Source organism: Pteropus medius, unplaced genomic scaffold (genome assembly GCF_902729225.1).
Source record: "Pteropus medius unplaced genomic scaffold, Ma_sr-lr_union100, whole genome shotgun sequence".
Taxonomy (NCBI): Eukaryota; Metazoa; Chordata; class Mammalia; order Chiroptera; family Pteropodidae; genus Pteropus; species Pteropus medius.
In genome coordinates, this window is record NW_024349519.1 from 20,412,286 (window position 1) to 20,431,918 (window position 19,633).

The 19,633-nt window shown below is 34.9% G+C and overlaps 1 protein-coding gene across 1 annotated transcript in view; it reads right to left on the minus strand.

Moving 5' to 3' along the window:
• Positions 1-6,749, minus strand: part of ASB5 (ankyrin repeat and SOCS box containing 5) — a 42,067-nt gene extending 35,318 nt beyond the window's left edge. The window contains exon 1 of the mRNA XM_039882588.1: positions 6,231-6,749. Coding sequence (XP_039738522.1) covers positions 6,231-6,426 — 196 coding nt within the window. The 5' untranslated portion in view covers positions 6,427-6,749. The remainder of the gene's footprint in view (positions 1-6,230) is intronic.
• Positions 6,750-19,633: the final 12,884 nt, after the last annotated feature.

Consider the following 19,633-nt stretch of genomic DNA (forward strand, 5'->3'; position numbering starts at 1 on the left):
CTTATTGTAGCACCTTATAACTTTCTACTTGCTTGATGTTTGGTTGTTTTACATGTGCAAGATTTGGCTCCACTCACCTAAGTCTCCTTTTACTCTAAAAGTAAGTCATATGCAATATGTGGTAAATATATAAATACATATATGTTCACACCCACATGTATATAAATATACATGTATCCTGTGTACATGTTGCACATAATATTGTGCCAGGAGCAGAGTAGGTATCCAAATATTTATTGAACTGAATTAAATTCAAAACTGTATTGGTTATGTCAATTAATAAGAAAAATAGCTTATTTTAATAAATTACCACCACCTAAAAGAAGTAAATTGGAAAGTAGGTCAAGACCTAGCTTTCATTCTTTAATTGTCCTTATTATATAAAAACTTTAGAGCTGACAATAACAATGTCATCTATCAATATATACAAAATTTGTTTTGAAAATTTTTACCAAAGTACTTGGCAGTTTTCAAAAAGCTTAATGGATAAGCAATGATCATACTTGTTCTTTCTTAAAAATAAATTCTTTTAACAATAAAACTCTGAACCTTTTGGCAAAGATTTAGGCAGGAGGTATATGAGTTAGAATAATAATAATAAAATAATAATAATAATAATAATGAAAGTTGAAGTGAAAAGTGAATAGAGGATGAAAGTGTGAAATTGAGAAGCTTTCAAGCATTATGAATAAGGATGTATGCATATTGTTGATACAACTTTTATTTAACTAACATATCCCAGGCAGAAGTATTTTCTCTGTACTCTCTCCTCTGTGCTCCCAAAACACTTTTTTAATCTTGTAAAGTAGGACTTACACACTTTTAAGTGACTTGATTATCTGTCTGTCTCTCCCACTTGACTATATACACCTTTAGGAAAGGGACTGTGGTATGTTTGTATATTTCATCCTTAATACTAGCACAGGGCTTTGACATAGATGACACACAAGTAAATAATGTAAGTAATAAGTGAGCAAATAAATTAATGGCTAAAGGGAGGAAGAGAGGAACAAAAAGAAATGAAAAGAGTATTCCTAAGAAAATTGAACCCTCCTAAGCTATAATCAGCTATGCCAAGTTTCTTAATTCTAAAAATTCATGTGTTTCTCCAAATATAGAGAAATAAGAAAGATAATACATTAAAAAACCATCTTTTGTAAACTTGAAACTTTGTCCCCAGATTCCATTCTTAATTCAGTATCGTAATCATTTCTTCCAAAAAAGTACTCTGGCATATCTGAAAATGAGTATAACATGGGCAAAATTAAAATCTCTTAAAAAATTTTTTTGTAGCACTTTTGATTATAATGTCATGCCTTTTGTCACAATAAAACAGATCTACTGATTCAAGTTATTCTTATGTGGAGTTCTACCTAAGTACAGAAAATGTATCCCCAAACTCTCACATCTTTAAGGTATTTTTGTACCTTTGTTGAGTGAACACCATGAAATAAATCTTCCTACAGATTTGTCTCTTGAAATTTTTCACTGCTGAGATTTCGAGAAATGTTCCTAATGAAACTAACCTCAGACGAAATCAACACAGCAGCCCCAAAATCACACAAAATGGGTTGCTCCTCAGAAACCATTTAAGTATCACTGCTGTTGCCGTTGCTGGCACCTGCTGTAAAATTAAATTCCTGAAATTGTTTTCAGTCGTAGTGGGGACTTTACTGATAGAGGAAACAATGATATTACATTCTATAAAATCCTAGCTGCTTTTCTTACCCTGGTTACACTATTCTCCAAATGACAAATACTTTGACTTGTGGAAGCATGTTGACATTGCAGTCCGTTTCCAAGTATCAACAATAAAAAAAAAAATTGCATGCTTAATGGGAACCCTAAAAACGAATTTATGAAATCACAAGCACAAATAGCCTATCAGATGATTTCACATCCATTCTCTATTCTATATAAGGTCTCAACCAGGAAAGGAGTGCCTGAAGAGGTTAGGTGTCATGAGATTGTTTTTCAAGCAGCCTCACAGAGAGACATTAGCCTGATGTATTTTCCACAGTCTAGAATTTGGTCCATGGCCTTGCAGGCTTGGAAACTTGATCTATCAACAAAGCTGGAGCAAATTCACATCCTGGAGGTAGATTTATAACTCAAAGAGCACAAAATACCAAAAATTGAAAAATCAAGATGCAAATACATTAATTTACAATGATGACCCTAGTGTCAGATGGACTAAAACACTGCTGGGCCAAGCTAGCACATTTTCTTCCTTTGGACAAATCTAGATAGAGAACCAAATTATAATCAGAAGTTACTAACTGATGACAAAAAAGTGAGACGACAGGAACACATTAAATAAATTAAATGCCAGACTAGAATTAAGATTCTAGTTCTACTACTTCCTGATTTACCCTGATATTTCACACTAGAGATAGGCAACCTACCAGACTCATCAAGCAGCTAAGGATGCCACGTCTTCAGGGTGGCATTAGCTGGGAATTGCAGACTCTCCTGTGTGGCTAATTAATATGTTTCTGACTGATATATTTTTCTTTAGCTACCTTAAATCTAATTCTGGGAGAAAATCAGTTGCCTAAGGTAACATTTGCTCTCTCTGGTAATGCTATTTAAAGGATTCATCAGATTCATTCATTCTTCTTTTCATCTTTTCTTTCTTTCTTTTTTTTTTTTTATAGTCATTCTTTCTTTTCTATACATACCAACAAGTCTAGGTCCTCATTGCCTTATGTCAGGAGCCTACTGGTCTACCTACCTCAAACCAGTCCTATTGTCCAACTCCAAAGATCACTACAATATAAATCTACTTTAAAGTAGGATTTTATACAGGTCTTTTCCCATTTTCCCACCTTCACTCATACCAGAAACTTTCAGTGATTCCTACCACCTTCAAAGTTAAGTTCTAATTGCTTAGCTTGCCATTTAAATTCTTTCATAACTGTGCCCAATTTATTACCATTTTTCCACTTCATGAACCTACTACTCCAGTCCAATCTCTTCATATTCTCTGTGTACCCCTAAATTCATGCATCTATTCATTCCTGGGGTCAACTCGAGATCTACCTCCTCCATGAAACTATCTCTGAAAGTCCAGATCTGAAACTAACCTTTCCATTCTTTAGATTCATTTGGTATTTAGTATTTCTGGAAAGCAATTATTATATGTTGATATACCATCTCCTTAATTAGAATAATCTCCTTACTTACAGGTGGGAACTGTACATTTTGCCTTTGTTATATTCTATTTCTTTAGTTCCTTAATATCAGGGGTACTCAAACAACAGGCCTTACAACTTGCCCTGTCCGCTTGTAGGTAAAACTACTACATTTCTTTCAGAGCCTCAGATAAAACTTGAAAAAAATTAGCCTTAACAGAAGATAGGAGCTGCCTCTTGAATTGTCCTTGGGATATTAGTAGTTCATGGCTTCTTCTAGGTCCTGGGAATGATTTCAGAAATCAGTGTACTCCCTCACACCATCTTTTGCTCTCTGTACTGTTTGATATTACAACACCTTTCACTGTCAATCTCAAAGTAGAGTGTTAGCTTTAAAAATAAGCTAGACCTCTGATATATAGAGATTATCATCAAGATATTAAACAGCAAGAATGATACAGGAGGTAGTTATATAGAAAAGCATAACAAATACATCTTTTAGTATGATGGTGGAGTTGATAAAATTTTTTCATACAAAAGATATGTTAGGTTTACTGGAATACCAAAGAAACCAAGAAGGAAATAACCTTAAGCTATTTTAGCTACCATTTAGCCTTTCAACATTCTCGTTGTGTAATCATACCTTCGCCAGAAGCCTCATTGCAAAGTGCTTTAAAAAGACCACCCAACATTTGACTAATACAATGAGCTGATGTGCAGTCATATCTAGGAAGACACAATCTCTATCATTTCATAGCACAGCATTACTGCTCGTAGGGAGGACATCAGAATGTTGTCAACATGGTCTTCTGTGATTGTGAAAGACATGAAAATACACACATCAGCTCATATTTCATGGAATTTGGCAAGCCCACATCAGAAATGTTGGGGAACAATCTGGCTAAGTCTTGAAAGTAGGAAGGAGAAATCTAATTCAAAGTGGAGTGAAGGTGATAATCTTTCCTAGGAAGGAGGAAATTGCCAGATTAAGCAAAGGCAATTAAGCTTGATTAGTTAATTATAAAAATACAGTCAAAATAAAAATAGTTTAATTGTAGTAAATAAAAGTAAAAGCCATATTAAAATGGAGTAATAATTTCCTGGGCAAGGAATAATTAATTCTTAGAGGTAGACGATCAAGAAAGAGTTTGTAAGATACCTGATTGTCTTCCAATATAAAAAAACCGAAGATTAATTATGCTTATACCGAACGAAAATTATCATGATATATTCTATTTAACATATGCATTAATGTAAGATATTAGAAGACAAAATTTTGTGAAATAGATCCAATTTAAAATCAACACAAAACAAAATTTTTAAAAACTTGATATTCCCAGGAAAAGTGTTCTCTAACTGTGAGTGATAACTTCTTTCTTTTTTGTGACATAATCTGAGAGTTCTAATATGTCTTAACACAAGCTGACAAAGGTAGACAAGAAAATAGAAGCCATTTGTTATATTCCAATGAGTTCCCAGTTTAAACACACTGAAAGTTAGACTACAGAGGGGATGATTGTTTATTTTCATTTGTAAATATGTTTGAAAAGGAGCTTCCATAGCTTCCTCTAAATCCCTTGTCAACTCACAAAGAAATGTGGATTTTTAGCCCATATTTCACATTTTTATGTATGACAATTTTCATAATACACAGACAAGATTTGAGTTTGAAGTAATGAGCTATAAGCTGCCTAAGAGAGTAAACTTTAGGACCTTATGATCATATAATCTATTTACCCTTATATCTAAAAATATGATTTTTGTTTTAAAATCAAGTCTTTTATGTTTGCAAAATACTCTACTTACCAACATAATGTATGCCACATTTAAATAGTTATACCTGTTAGAAAGGAGAGCTGCTGGGCGAATGATTAAATACCACTATTTCCTCTAGATAGATCCCACCTTCCATGTGAAAGTTGCATTCTGGCATTTAGATTTTCTTCACTTTAAATGAGTACATGAAGTCCTTACTTTGTATAAGAAAAATTTTCCTTGGGAAAAATATTATCTACCTCACACATCAAAAAAATATTTGCTACTTTCACTCAACTTTCCATGTACTTAAAGAGTACTCTAGAGTTAAAATGACTTTTCACAAGTTGAAGATGTAGAAAAATCATTTAAGAAGGCAAATTTTCTACTCTAAGTGCTCTTTTTTATAGTACATTCTTTAATTATGAGATAGCATATTTTGATTCTGAAATTTTAAGTTACTTTAGAGGTATTTTGGGCTCTAAAATAATCATGTTCGCCTGCTGATTTTCAAACCAGAAATTAATCAAAAGACTATAAGCAATTAAAATGTCACCTCAAAACCCACTAGAAGAACTGTTTTTATTGTACAGATATCAGTCCAATAGAATGTAAATGATTTCACAACCTTTAAAGTCTAACTTTAAAATTATTGTTTCTCATTTGGTCTAATATTTCAATTTATTCCAAGAAACATGGATGGATGTACTTGGCTGTACACATATAAAATTTGTTAATTCATATTCCTATCCTCTTCTAATTAATTTTTTTACAAATCAAGCGTAGCAACAATTCCATCAGAAAAACACATGCCATAAATCTTAATATTTGCAATATAGTGCATTATTTCATAATCAAGTGGTTAATCTTAGTAAAATAAAAGTCGTGAAAGACAAACAAAACCTTCAAATCTCTTTAATAACAATTATTTTACATATAACTAAATATTTTAATTAAAAATCATAAAAATTTGTGTACATATTAAAGGAAAGGACAATTGAAGTGTAATCAGAAACTGAACCCTCTAAAACTATGGCTTGGCAAATAAAATTTTTAAAGTTTTTAAATATTAATAGAAAAATGTACATTTAATAATATGTTTCCATTAATCTATTTTGAAATGATACCTTGATTTTATTAACCCAGACATTGATACAGCAAAGTAATTTTCTTTTTTATGAAACCACGAAGGGGAGTTAACAAATATTTTCCGTAACCAGAAATTTACAAAATATTCACTTTGAAACAGTCCATAAAGAAAACATGTGATGTTTTCTTGGACTGTGGATGAAATGATAGTTAAACTCAACTTGAAACAAGAGAGCGTTACTATCAACATACCTTGTCCTTGGGTTACTCCATAAAATTCAGCTGCTATCCTTGCCGCTTCCTTGCGGTTGCCTTTCACGATGTAGAAATGACTGAGGATGGCAAGGCTGATTTTCACAAAAAGCTTAAAACAGAAAAGTGAAAGTATTGTAAAGTAGACATTGGATAACTGTTGAGCAAATGGTCGGCTTTCTTCTAACACCGACATTGCTGCACAGGAATCTGTGGCGGTCTTCGGTGAGATCCAAGTCTCAAATGTGCCTGGCTCTCGTCCGGGATTCTCCTGAACAGCTGGTCTTGAAGAAAGAAAATATCAGCTGGTAATGATGCCTCCAGCTCAAAATATTTATACTGACCATAAAAGTTCTTTGCAAACTCCGATTGGTCTGACAATATTCCAGGAAAACAACTGCAACACGTGCCTCATTTGCTAGACTCCTGACTTTCCAGTCTCAAAATAAATAAACACCCCACCTCTCTGCTCTGAATTTCAAAATCCAGGTAATGAAATTTATATACAGATTATTTCCTTTTTTATTAGTATCTAATTAGTATGAACACTTTGAAAACTGTGTATGGGGTTTCTGTTGTTAATGTAAATGATATCCATAACAGCAAGAAAACTTAAGTCCATCAATTCAAGCCTATAAAATGGCCCTATTTGTAGATCATGATCTAAATCATCAAATAGTCCATGACGATGATCTTAATGACTACTCATCAGATTATCCAATTATGTTGCTTTGACCGTTGTCAGAAAAAAAAAATGTTTACACATGGATTGACTGGAAAGCCATAGAATAATGACTTTAGACTGTTCATTCATTCAGTGAAAACTTTTTAAGCAATAACAATGTGTCAAACATTTTGCTTGATGCTCGGGAGCCAAAGAAAAATGTAATGTCCCTGCCACAAGTTTCTCATAGTCCAGAGGAGGAAACAGGAAAGAAGTCAGACAAATCCAGGTGAGGACAGGGTATCATGGGAGCACAAAGAGTAAGGGCATAATTCTGATAAGGAAGAGTCAAAGAAGGCTTCCTGGAAGAGGTGACATATACAAACAGTTATCAAGTAAACATTAGTATTTCATCTAGACTACCTAGAACCAAGCAAAACAATATACTTTTTAGGCCTATAATCTTTGTTAACTCTAATTTGATTTATTTTATGAATGAAATGCAACTGTCATAAGGGCATGCTTAGGCAAGCTATAGTTTTAAAAGAGATATAGAGTAAAATATTAAGAAAAATGTAGAGTGGCAATATTTTGGTACATAGCCAAAAATAGTATTTCAAAACATAAAATGGCATATTATATAGGGAACTTATTTATACATTTATACAACTAGGTTTGGGGCCTATTAATCATTGTATTGTTTCCCAATTTTCTGAGAAGCTCCAAAATAACAAATCATAAAAAAACACCAATGATCATAGCAGCATTATTCACAGTGGCCAGGACATGGAAACAACCGAAGTGTCCTATGATAGGTGATTGGCTAAAGAAACTGTAGTGCATATATACAATGGAATATTACTCAGCTATAAGAAGAGATGAAATACTGCCATTTGTGACAATGTGGATGGACCTTGAGATAATCATGCTAAGCAAAATAAGCCAGACAGAAAAAGTTGAAAATCACATGATATCACTTATATGTGGGATATAAACCTAAAAGCAACAAATGAACAGGACAAACGAACAGAGACTCATGGACATGGACAATAGACTAGTGGTTACCAGAAGGTAGGGAGGGAGTGGTGGGAGGAGGGAGGTCGATGGGGTAAAAGGAGTCAAATATGTGATGACAAAAAGATATCTAACTATGGGAGGTGAATACATAGTGTAAACATATATGCCTTACTGTTAAAGTGTACACCTGAAACTTATTGGATTTCGTTAACCAATGTCACCATAAAAACTAAGTTAATTAATTTTTAAAAATCTATACAAAAGACATAAGAAAATAGAAGTGGCCTTCTTAGAATAAAAGAGCATACCAATGATTGGTGATATTAGTAAGTGTTGGGTGCTTCTCTGACTTGCTGTATGCTTTTAATGCCGTGTATCTTATCTGACTGAACTGATTTCCACAAAACATTCCTGAGACAAAGGAGACATTGCTATAAAATAAATATGTCAAATAAAGTAAGCTTCTTCGTTCCCAAATGATTGAGTGGCTCTTAGTAAAATAAATTGTCATTATATTAAAAAGAAATCACTGAGTTCTTTATGAAAATAGCCCTTGATATTGTTTTCACAGGCAGAGAACTAGACCCAGTGTCCATTTCATCCGTGCTCTGGGAATCAATGAAAATTAACTCTAAACTATTGAAGGTAAAGTAACCAAATGTTTCTCCCTTTCAGTTGTGGTGCAATTATGCCAGTTAAGTAGTTACATGACCATCACCTCCAGTTAGTCTTCCCTCTGGCATTGTGATTCCTGACTACACACAGGAGAGGCAGGCTCCAGGGACAGCTGGACCATCACAATGCTCTGAGTCACTGCAATCACTTCCACTTCAGTGCTTCAGAATTACAAATAAATTCTGCCTAAGTCACGACTGAGCGTCTAAGGTTTCACTCTTTCCTCTTTACCAGTAAATGCTATCATAAATAATTATCTCTACATGAGCTAATCAGATGCCTAGATTCTTTTGGGTTGAGAAATACTTTTATTTCAATAAGGCTGCTATCATTGGGCTTTATGTTTAATTCCCTACAGTTTTACTACTAGAAAAATACTACTGTCTAATATTTAGGATTTTATGTCAAGTTGTCGAGTTTTGTTTTAATGAGTTCCTTGATTCCCATCTCAATTTTCTGTGTTGATATTTACTCTCTTTTGGCAGCTTTTACAATCTCTAGTTCTATTAATCACTAAATAAAAATTAAAGCTAAATAAAATAACTCACAGTAAGTTAACTCACCAAATGTAAATGAGATGCTGTATTTTCATATTATAGATCTTTCCAAATAACACCACAAATAACTTTATTAATATTTAAGAGACATATGAAAAGTATCGTGCCCCTATCTTCTAAGCATTAGCATTTTCTTTAAAAAAAAAAGCGATTAGTAATTTAACTGATTTATTCAGATAATACTTTTATAATTTACATTGTTGAAAGAATGTGGAAGGGGTATTTGGTTGATTAGCCAGTACATCCCAACTGTCCTAATTTTGTTAGTTTCAACCAACCAATCAATTAATCAATCAAACCCAAACTGAGCTCAACAATTGTGTTTCTAGGATTGGTGACAGAATGAGTGATGTGAGAGAAGTTAAAAACACAGGAAGAAATCATTTACTGAAAATCCACTATATTCTATATAAATCTTCTCATTTAATATCTCTATCTCAGAAGGGTATTATTATTTAATTTTAAAGGTGTAGAAAGTTGGGTTCAGAGAGTTTAGTGACCTATAAAAGTTCATTATGAGCAATAGCACTATTTGAACATAGTTCTGACTCTAAAATACATGCTCAAGTTACTGCTTATATTTTCTATTTTTAAGAATTTACAATCCGAATGAGCAAATATCATTTATGCATACAGAGAATGAGACAGTTGCCCAAATTCTCTCTCTCTCTCTCTCTCTCTCTCTCTCTCTCTCTCACACACACACACACACACACACATACACTGAAGAGATCACTTTGAGATTGTATTTAATCAGGTACCCAAATTAGTACCTAAATTAGGAGGGCAAGATATACTCAATGATTAAATTAAATGGAATCTTGTATGTACTCAAGAAATGGGAAAAAAGGAAAAAGAGAATGCTTCATGACTGGGCTAATACTTTTGGATTATTCAAAGCTAAGAGTTGGTGAGTAACTCCCATAAAAACAACAGAGGAGAAGTAGATAGAAGGGTCAAAATAGAGTAGTCAAGAGTTACTACATTCAAAACATGGAGAAATGATTAAAATGAAAAAGAATAAAGATAAAGCAAAGGATATTAGGTCTGGCCAGAGGAATTCACTGGCTTTCAGCTCAGTATTTTAGTATGATTGTGAAGTGGGAATCAGGGCAGCAGTATGAAGGCGTGATCCTAAAAGCAACTTCCAAAGAAAAAGTCTCCTGGGCTTTCCCCTATTGTCACCGTCTGGGTACTGGCTCTGCTCCTCTCCACCATATGGTATCAGAAGAGAGTCCTCTCTGAGGCTGCCCTGGGACTCCCAACCTTTCTCCGTTCACATCTCTTGTTCACCCACCTTTAGCATCCCAGGTTATTACATGAAGAGGAATTTGTTGTTTCATAGACTTAATTTCATGTCATTAGGATGTTAAATATGTTAATGACTCTCAAAGGTGGTCAGATTAGTCTTTAAATTCTCATAAAAGAGAGCATCTCATTTCCAGAGATTATAGTGCTCAATTGTTTTGACTTAGCTACAGTATTAATCCAAGTCATTAGGTTGAAAATGTCAAGAGGACATAATAAAAATTGCCTATTTCTAGTGCTTTCCAATTGATAAATCTTAGCATGTGGAGAAAAAAGGGGCCACAAACTATACCGGACAAGCTCAGAGGAGGCCAGCATGATAGGCCTGACATACTCAGAGACTGAAATTCACCACATAGGATGGTCTGAACATAAAAATTCCTGACTAAAAGTGAGTTATTGTGGTTAGTCACATCCTAGGCCTGTAGCTTCCTTGACGAAAGTCAACTTTACCTTAAGTGAACCTGTCTGTCCATTGTCATTTTGCATCTAAGAAAACATACCTTTGAAATGCGAGAGAAATCCCCTTTTCCAGACCATTCAGGGCATAACCTCCCACCAGAGTAGGGACCACAAAGCCCTCATGGTTACCTTGTCCCCAGCATGCCATCTCTATGTGCTGTAAATGTTAATTACTAACTCTCCCATATCCACCAATGTATTGAAGTATGTCTCTCTGTTTTACTTTTTATTATATCTCAGAGATTTCCATTTTGCTTTGTCTTGCCTCCTTAATCTGCCACCGGTGGATTTCACCTACCCCTCCTTATGTCTCCTTTTATTCTAATGTCATTCTCTGGAGCATTTTCTCAGTCCATTGAGATTTTTGCTTGCTGGCAATTGCCATCAGCTTGGCTCAGACTCTATAAACTCTCTACAGGTTTGGACTTTTCTTATGTTGACAGCATAAATATTTTTATGTGGAGGGAATATAGTCACCCCATTGAAATGACCGTTTCCTTTTTTAAAAAATGTGATCCCTTATTTTCTGGCAGAAATCTAAGGGCTCTAATTGACATTTATATTCCTAATATTAAAAAACAAAAGAAAACATAAAAATAAACCTGAACTACAGGCATACATTTCACATGGCAAGGTTGCTAACAGTCAGTACAATGGCAGACAACCTCCCAGCCCCAGAACAGGATTTTGAGGAGGATTTGTACACAGTCAATGCAAACTGGGAAAGTCACTTGCTCATAAACTGAAAAAGTCAATGGTGGCTGATAAAGTGAAAGGGAAAACTTATGCAAGTTGTTATTGGCAGGATGATTTCTCCATTGTGCTTAAAACACCACAAAAACTATAATCTCACTTTTTAAAATTTGTAGAATTTTGAGAATAAAGGCAAATGAAGCTCTGAGCTATTTAGAATACACTAGAACCTTACATATTTAGAAGTATGGGAATTTGAAATAAAAACAAATGTTCACACTCTAAGTTAAAATCCTGAAAGTGAATTAACAGCAGAATTTAGCCTTAGCTTCATTCAGTAGATTCTATAGATTCTGTTTAGTATCTTCACTTCACTTACTCAGGGAACTAGACACTTCACAAAGGGGAACCAGAGTACATTGTTATAAATCCTGATATAGACTTATACATCGCAATGTAAATCTCCTGTCATAGATAATTAATGTGTTCACAGCGGAACTGCAAGTACCCATGCCTCTGGTTCCTATTAAATATATTTAATTATTGATGAAGGACAAACTCTTATAGAGATTATAGTCATCGCAATAATTATTATTTATATTGTTAGTTGGGGTGAGAGCTATTCCATTCTGACTGTGCTACTTGATAGTAAATTCTTGCTTTTGGCCTCTAAGCCATACTTCCAGTATAATGGAACAAAAGAGTAACTTCTGCTAGCGTTATGATGATTCATAAGTAAAGTAAAATATTATCCACAAAGTTATCATTTACTTAAAATTCATCCAGGCTCTTTAGGGGAAAGTGCAGGCTTTCTCCAAAACTCGGAACACTTTCTATCCTAAAAACTGAGTCATGTTAAACCTTACATATTGTGGTCAGCCCTAACTAGAGATTCCTTTAGGTTTAACAGATTCTAGTCATGTATGTGTGGCCCTGGAAAATGTGGCTGAAAGTTGGTAGCTCTACATATTCGGGGGTTTAAAAAATAGGTTATATTTTAAAATTAATATATGGTACACTTATTAATACTTACTACATGCCAAGCACTTTTCTAGATATTTGTTGCAATAAAGTTTTTTGTTTTATTTTGTTTTCTGCAAACTCAGCAGTTTTTAGAGGATCATATGTCACCCTAACTCAGTCCATGAACTTGATCTTCTGGCTCCAGAAAAGGACATTTGACCAAACTAGGCCAATGAAAGGTATTTCTGGGGCTTCTGCTGGCGTTTTGGGAAAGATGCTCTTAGTCTGCAGGGGAAGTTAAGGTAGCACGTTGAAGTCTGAAGATGTTGGGAGCTATCCTTGTCAGTAAGGAAATAGCTTGCCCTAGAATTAAGCCATTAAGAAGTTGCACAGTCAAGATTTGGGGAGATGGTATCATGACACCTTCATCTGAATACTTGGATCTAACTGTACCTGAAGCAGCGGGATCTGACAGTAATAAAAATAATTCCTTTTAGTTGTTCATTAAACCAATTCAAATTGAGGATTCTCTCACTTTTACAGAAAAAGTCCTGACATATTTATATTTTTTGGAGTCCTTATAAAGAAATTATAAAGTAGATACCATTGTCCCTTCTGCATAACGGATGAGAAAACAGGGACTTAAGCTAAGTCACTTGCCCAAGATTATATCCCTTAAAGTGGAAGTGCTGGGATTTCAATTGGAGTTTTTCTTACTGCAGTTCTTCTCACATTATTGTTAATAGGTTAGAGTCGAAAAATTCATATTATCTAGTTTACTCACTGCCTTACCAGTCTATCACACCCTGTGATTCACTGCATACTTTTGTGCTATGCTTGGGTTATAAATAGTCTTTGGCTAAATACTGTGTATTTCACTGGGCTGAAGCTAATGGGCCCCACCCAAATCTTTGGTGATTAAGAATTGGTTCTAACCACCTCTTTTTAACAAAACTACCTAACGACTGTTCCCTAAAGGGAAGCTTTTCCCTATTTCGTTGTTTTGAAGATCCAAAGCATGGATCACATTAGAAGTGAAATGATGCCTCAGTGACCTTTCAGGTACTTCCAGCATGGCAATTTTATCAGCATTCTTATATATAGACTTTCAGAAATTAATAATTATCATTTTTTTTAAAGAAGTAAAACATATCAATTACCCTGGGATGTGGCCAACTGGCTAATAAAAATTGACAGAATGACCCTGTTTAGAATCCTAAGGTTAGGGTTTTTGTTTCTTTGAGAAGCATAGGTACTTGCCTTGTGTGCACTCCTTTCAAATCTATTTTTTTAAATCTCCAATTATGAGTCCCATGATTAAAGTGTCTACCATACATATTGTGAAATTTAGATATAATAATGCATAGCACTGCATACATCATGAAAAAAGCTCAGCAAACATTAGCTATATTATAATGATTTATGTTATTTTGTTAATTAAATTCCTTAAATTAGAATCTGTTACCTAATAAGCACTAAGATTTTGCTGGGTGCCTGTCTAAATAATTGTTCAACTTCCAACAGTACCATTCTTTGCCAACTATAGACATGTACTATTAGACTCCCTCTGGTGTTGGAAAATGTGCCCATATCTACACCCAGAATTCATAACCAACGTTATATAAAATGAATGGTACATTTTTGCTTCAAGTTATAAAAGATGGCTACAACTTCCTAAGAAATTTGTTCATCACAAATATTTTGAAATATTTATTTATTTTCCCAGGTCTACAACAAAGGTACTCAATAGTTTTGGACACAGAGAAGAAAGCAGTCACTTTGGGTCTTAGAAATAAAACTGATCTCGCGTTGGAATCCTGGTTTAAGAAGCTAGGGTTCTGGAACTACAAAACATTACCTTAAGATGTGATAATGGCAATGATAAAAGAATGGTAACAGCAAAATATATTTTGTTATATATTATTATGACCCTAAAGCAACCTATGAATTAAAGTTGTACAAGTACAGGAGTGAAGGCACTTTACCAGGGCCCTCAATCCTGGCCCTCAATAACTATAACTCCAATTTACTACTACTAAATAACTACAACCTATTCTTCTACAAGTCAAGATAAGGCTCTTTTGTTCAATGCATACAAAATGTATTGCATGTGGGCACCATGATCTGCTGGGCTCTGGGATCCAACTGAAAGAGGAGGATAAGGATCTTGTTCTCAGGGTGTTAGACTCAACATTAGCTCACTCTGTCTGGACTTGGAACCAATAACATATCCAGTCTTTAACAATAGATGTTCTCAAAATTATGCAACTCATTTTGCTCTTTTCTTTGTCTAATATCCAGGATGTAAAATCAACAAAAAGTCATGAGAAGCCTTTATTTGACCACATACCTTCGTGTTAGTTCAGTGTTTTATATTCTTTTCTTGTTTTTCTCATGGCGCACACACCATCATCAAGCCTCAGTTGTTGTTGTTGTTGTTGTTGTATTTTACAGTTACATTTTGGCCTCATTTTTTCATCATGGCGCACACACCATCATCAAGCCTCAGTTGTTGTTGTTGTTGTTGTTGTATTTTACAGTTACATTTTGGCCTCATTTTTTCATCATAATTGCTTACTTACCGGCTTGGTCTGCTTACTAGATTTCTATGTAGTGCCCTTTGAAGAGCTCCCCCACCTGGCCTTAGTCTGTAACATCACCAAAGGCAATAGTGGGCTTTGTAAATATTTTGCAAAGACAAAGAAGATGAATATGCATGCCATCGAGGTCCATGAATACAAGATGCGATTTTTTTTGGAAATGGCAAGAGAAGGCAGCCTCCACAAGAACACTGAGGGTACTGGCAAAATAATGATGCCCTTCATCGCCTCTCATATTTGTCACATGGATTTAGCATATCGCATGTGGAGAAAACAAAAAGTCACTTTCTGAATAAGTGAGTGAGAATTAGTGAGGTGTTAATTGAGATCCATAGGTATTTGATTATATCTTTTCTCCGTCTTTAACTTGTGGTGAGTCTCTTTTGTTTAATAATCTTGCTATTCAAACAAGCACATTTAATATGCTTTTAATCTAAAGCCATTTATACAATGGCTTACTATAAAGAACATCTGCAGCATATGTAATGGCCCTGGTTATTTATTTTCAGGTTGTCTGAAGGTACATTGTGGGTATTCCCTGCTCAAATACTTTTAAAAACACAGCATTGTCTCCAGAGCCAGACTTTTTGACTTGAATCCTGATCTTGCTACTTGCTAGTTACATGACCTCCAGCAAGTTGATGGACTACTCTGTGCCTCCACTTCTTCATTTCTAAAATGTGAATACTAATAATAACTACTTCAACGGGTTGTCAGGATCATTATTTAATACTTAAAAGTATTTGGAACAGTGTTCAACACATACTAAGTGTTTTATAAGAATTTTAAAATGTATTAAAAAATAGAAAATATGGCAACTAAAACAAATAGATGAAGGCTAAGTTGGAAGATGTAGCTTGGTGTGTAGTTTGGTGTGATTCAAGACTCTCCAGTAACACATAGATGCCTTAAATTTAAATATACATGTTCTCTGATTTTCCACAAGAAATTATAATTCAAAGGATGAATCCTTAAATGTTCATAATAGGTTTATTCATATGAACCAAAATCTGAAATAATCAAAATGTCCATCAACAGGAAATGGACAAATTGTGGTATACTTATACAACTTATACAGTTGAGTAATAAAAGGATTAAGTTACTGATATGTGCAAAACAGATGAATCTCAAAAATATAGGTTGAGTAAAAGAGTACATATTGTACAATTTATTTTATATGAAGTTCAAGATAAATAATATAAATATCTAGATATAAATTAGAAGACTGATTTCCAGTGCTAGGGTGAGTAGAACTGACTACAAAGGAGAAGGAAATAATTTTCCAAGAAGATGGAAATATTATCTACCTTTATATCAGTAATGGTAATATGGAATATATATTTAAAAAACAACACCTCATCAACTGTACATTTAAAATCTATGAATTTTACTCTATGTAAATTATATTGTAATAAAATAAAAAATACACTGACAAAATAAATAAATTCTGTCTTTTGGCAATGGCAGGCTAGTTAATTCAGAACAAACCTCCCATCAGAGACAAAAAAAATTTCTAGATTAAATACTAAAACTATGTTCCTAGGAATATCAATAAGATACCAAAAAAAAAAGTGAAAAATCACTGAACCAAGAATTTTGGACAAGAGGAAAATCCAAAGAGGGGAGGATGGGATTTGGGACCCCTTTTGCCCTAGGAACAGGAAGAACTTTGCCTGTCAGAAGGAAATGACAGAGAGGTTAAGCAATCCTTCTAAAGACTCTTGGGGAAAGGAGGGATACAAGTTGAAGTACAAGGCCTGGCAGGATTGAGGGCCCTGGTAAAGTGCTCACACTTAAAACCGATATCCAAAAGAGGAGACATATTGGTCTAAGAATGAAACAGAAGTAAATCAGCTGCTTTCAATGACTACAATCTATATGGTCTAGAAAATTTTAATCCTTGAAATTGGATTAAAATGATTGGAGATTGCTAGTACCCATAGGCATCAGCAGAAAGAAACAACAAAAAATGTTTTCTGGAGGAAGATAATATTTTAGGTTTTAAATTATTTATATACACATTAAAAAAAACCAGATATAGCACTCATTCAAAAATAAGGAAACACACAAAAAGACATATCAACATGACTCAGAGCCAACTCAAACAACAAACAGCCTATACAGAACTGTAAGTATTCTGGATAGTGAAATTTCCAGAAATTTTCATGTATTATATGTTACTAAGCTTATAGAGATAGAAGCCAAATTTTAAGATCTCAGGAAAAGACTGGAATTTTTAAAAAGGACATCATAGATTTAAAAGCAAAAGCTAAAAAAAGATATCTTAGAACTAAAAAGCACAATTTCTGAAATTAATAACTCAATGGATGGGTATACCAGCAGATTAGATGTAACACAGAGAAAGTTAGTACATTTGAAGGTAAATCAAAAGAAACCATTCAGGATGAATAATAAAACAGAAGAAAGAACAGGAAGAATGGAAGACATAATAGAAAATCTAACATGTATTTAATCAAGGTCTTAGAGGAAAAACAGAATGGTCAGAAGCAAAATTTGAAAAGATAATGGTTGAGAAATTTCCAAAACTAATGAAACATATCAACCCACAATTTCAAGGAACCTAGTGACTCCCAGGCAGGCTAATTTAAAAACAACAACAACAACCTTCCCTGTCAAGAACTGTGAAGGATCTGGGATTTCACTCTACTTGCAATGTGATAAGTTAGCCCCCAGTTCCATGGCTGCTAATAGGACACAGGGTCAAGACGTTATTTCAAGTTAAAGACTTTATTATTTATGGCACAGAAAGTGTTTGCATTAATTTGTCTTGCCTCCAAGTCCTCAGTGGCAACAAGAAGGGGCCAAGGCATATAGTGCACATGCAGTAGGTAGTGTCACAGCTGAAGAGCTCCAAGCTTTAGGAACCCAGATATTTTGTAATGAGCAGTAAGCCACCTAAACTTTGCCTGGAGGAAGACCACTATCTTTATTATACTGTGCTATACACAAACCTGCCCTCTGCTCCAGAGAAAGACAATGATCTGTATTTCCCAAGGCTATTTGCTGTACAAACACTCTTGAAAAGACAGTATAGGAAAAAGGCAGCAAATACCTCTACTTACAAGAGTACAGACATGAGAGACCCATGGAGAATTGTATGTCAACATCTTCACACTTCATTTCTACACCATCTAGGCTACTGGCTAATTTTCCCATGTGTATGTCACTCATCAGCCACTGTGGCTAATTTGATCAGCAGACGCTGGGGCAAATTCATCCAATTTGTCTCATACAGCATATAAGTAAGACTACTATTAACAAGACTCTAAGCAGCAGGATGAGGAAAACCTTTCAGTAGTGATGCCAACCATTGCCCCAAGAGTTTTGGACTCAATCAGCTGAACAATTCTCATAAACCATCAGTGCCTGCCTTCTAACACTGAGGTAGTTTCATTGATCACTTTAGTTAAAGTTAGGGACAAATTTTGAACCACCTTTTCTCAATGTAAGATTCTTATTGTAGGAATAATTACCCTCAGAGTATGCATAAATAGTCACTTATTTCTCTGGAGAGCAACTCCAAATAATCAAGAGTAGTCTCATTTTAGAGAGCTCTCTGTCATCTGAGGGCTACATAATCTACTGATGATGTTTTCTAAATCACTGCTTAGTTGCAAACCACTTTGGTTTCAGGATGGAGGCAAGTTAATGTCTGACTTCCACACGAGATGTACAACCCAAGGATGCTCATGGTGTACCTGGAAAGAAAGTATTGTTTATAGTTGTTGGGTGACCTCAAGTGATACCTGTATTATGTGGAGGTAGGGGTACTCGGGTTGATGGTGCCTCAAACATGGCCTTCCCATGGCTGGTTGTCAGCACTGACTTATCAAGAAGGGAAGGTTTCATTGGTGTGTCGCCCAGTTGGAAGATTGCACAAGGGGCTAACATGAGAATGAAATGGCAGGCAGCAACTTTACTGTGGAGAGCCCACTTCTGTTGCGGGGAGTGCAGTTCTATTGCAGGGAGCGCACTTCTGCTTCTGTTATTCTTCCGTTCCCTAGGGGACTGCATGGGTTCCACACATATTAGAGTACAATAGTAACATTCTGCCACACATGCACGATACAATAAGCTGAATTATGTTTAGATATTTTAGGTGCAGGTGCCTTACTACACTGATATAACATTCTAAATCAAGGGTCCTATTCCTAGCTGCAAGCCTGGATCACAGCCAGACCTAGGACCAGCCAGGCTTGGGACCCACACTGGTAAATCTTAGGGTTCCCAGTTTACTTTGATAATTGAGTTCAGCTTTTATTTTTGAAGAGACTGCCTGAGGACAGTTAGTGAAACATGTCTAGTTTGTCCAAACTGCCAGCTTTCACCCAGTCCATGGAAAAACCGAGTGATAGCTACGGGAGAAGAAAATACAGAAGACATCGGAGGTATCGACAGGAGCTGCAAGAGCCAAGACCACCCCCTCAGGTTTCCAATAGACTT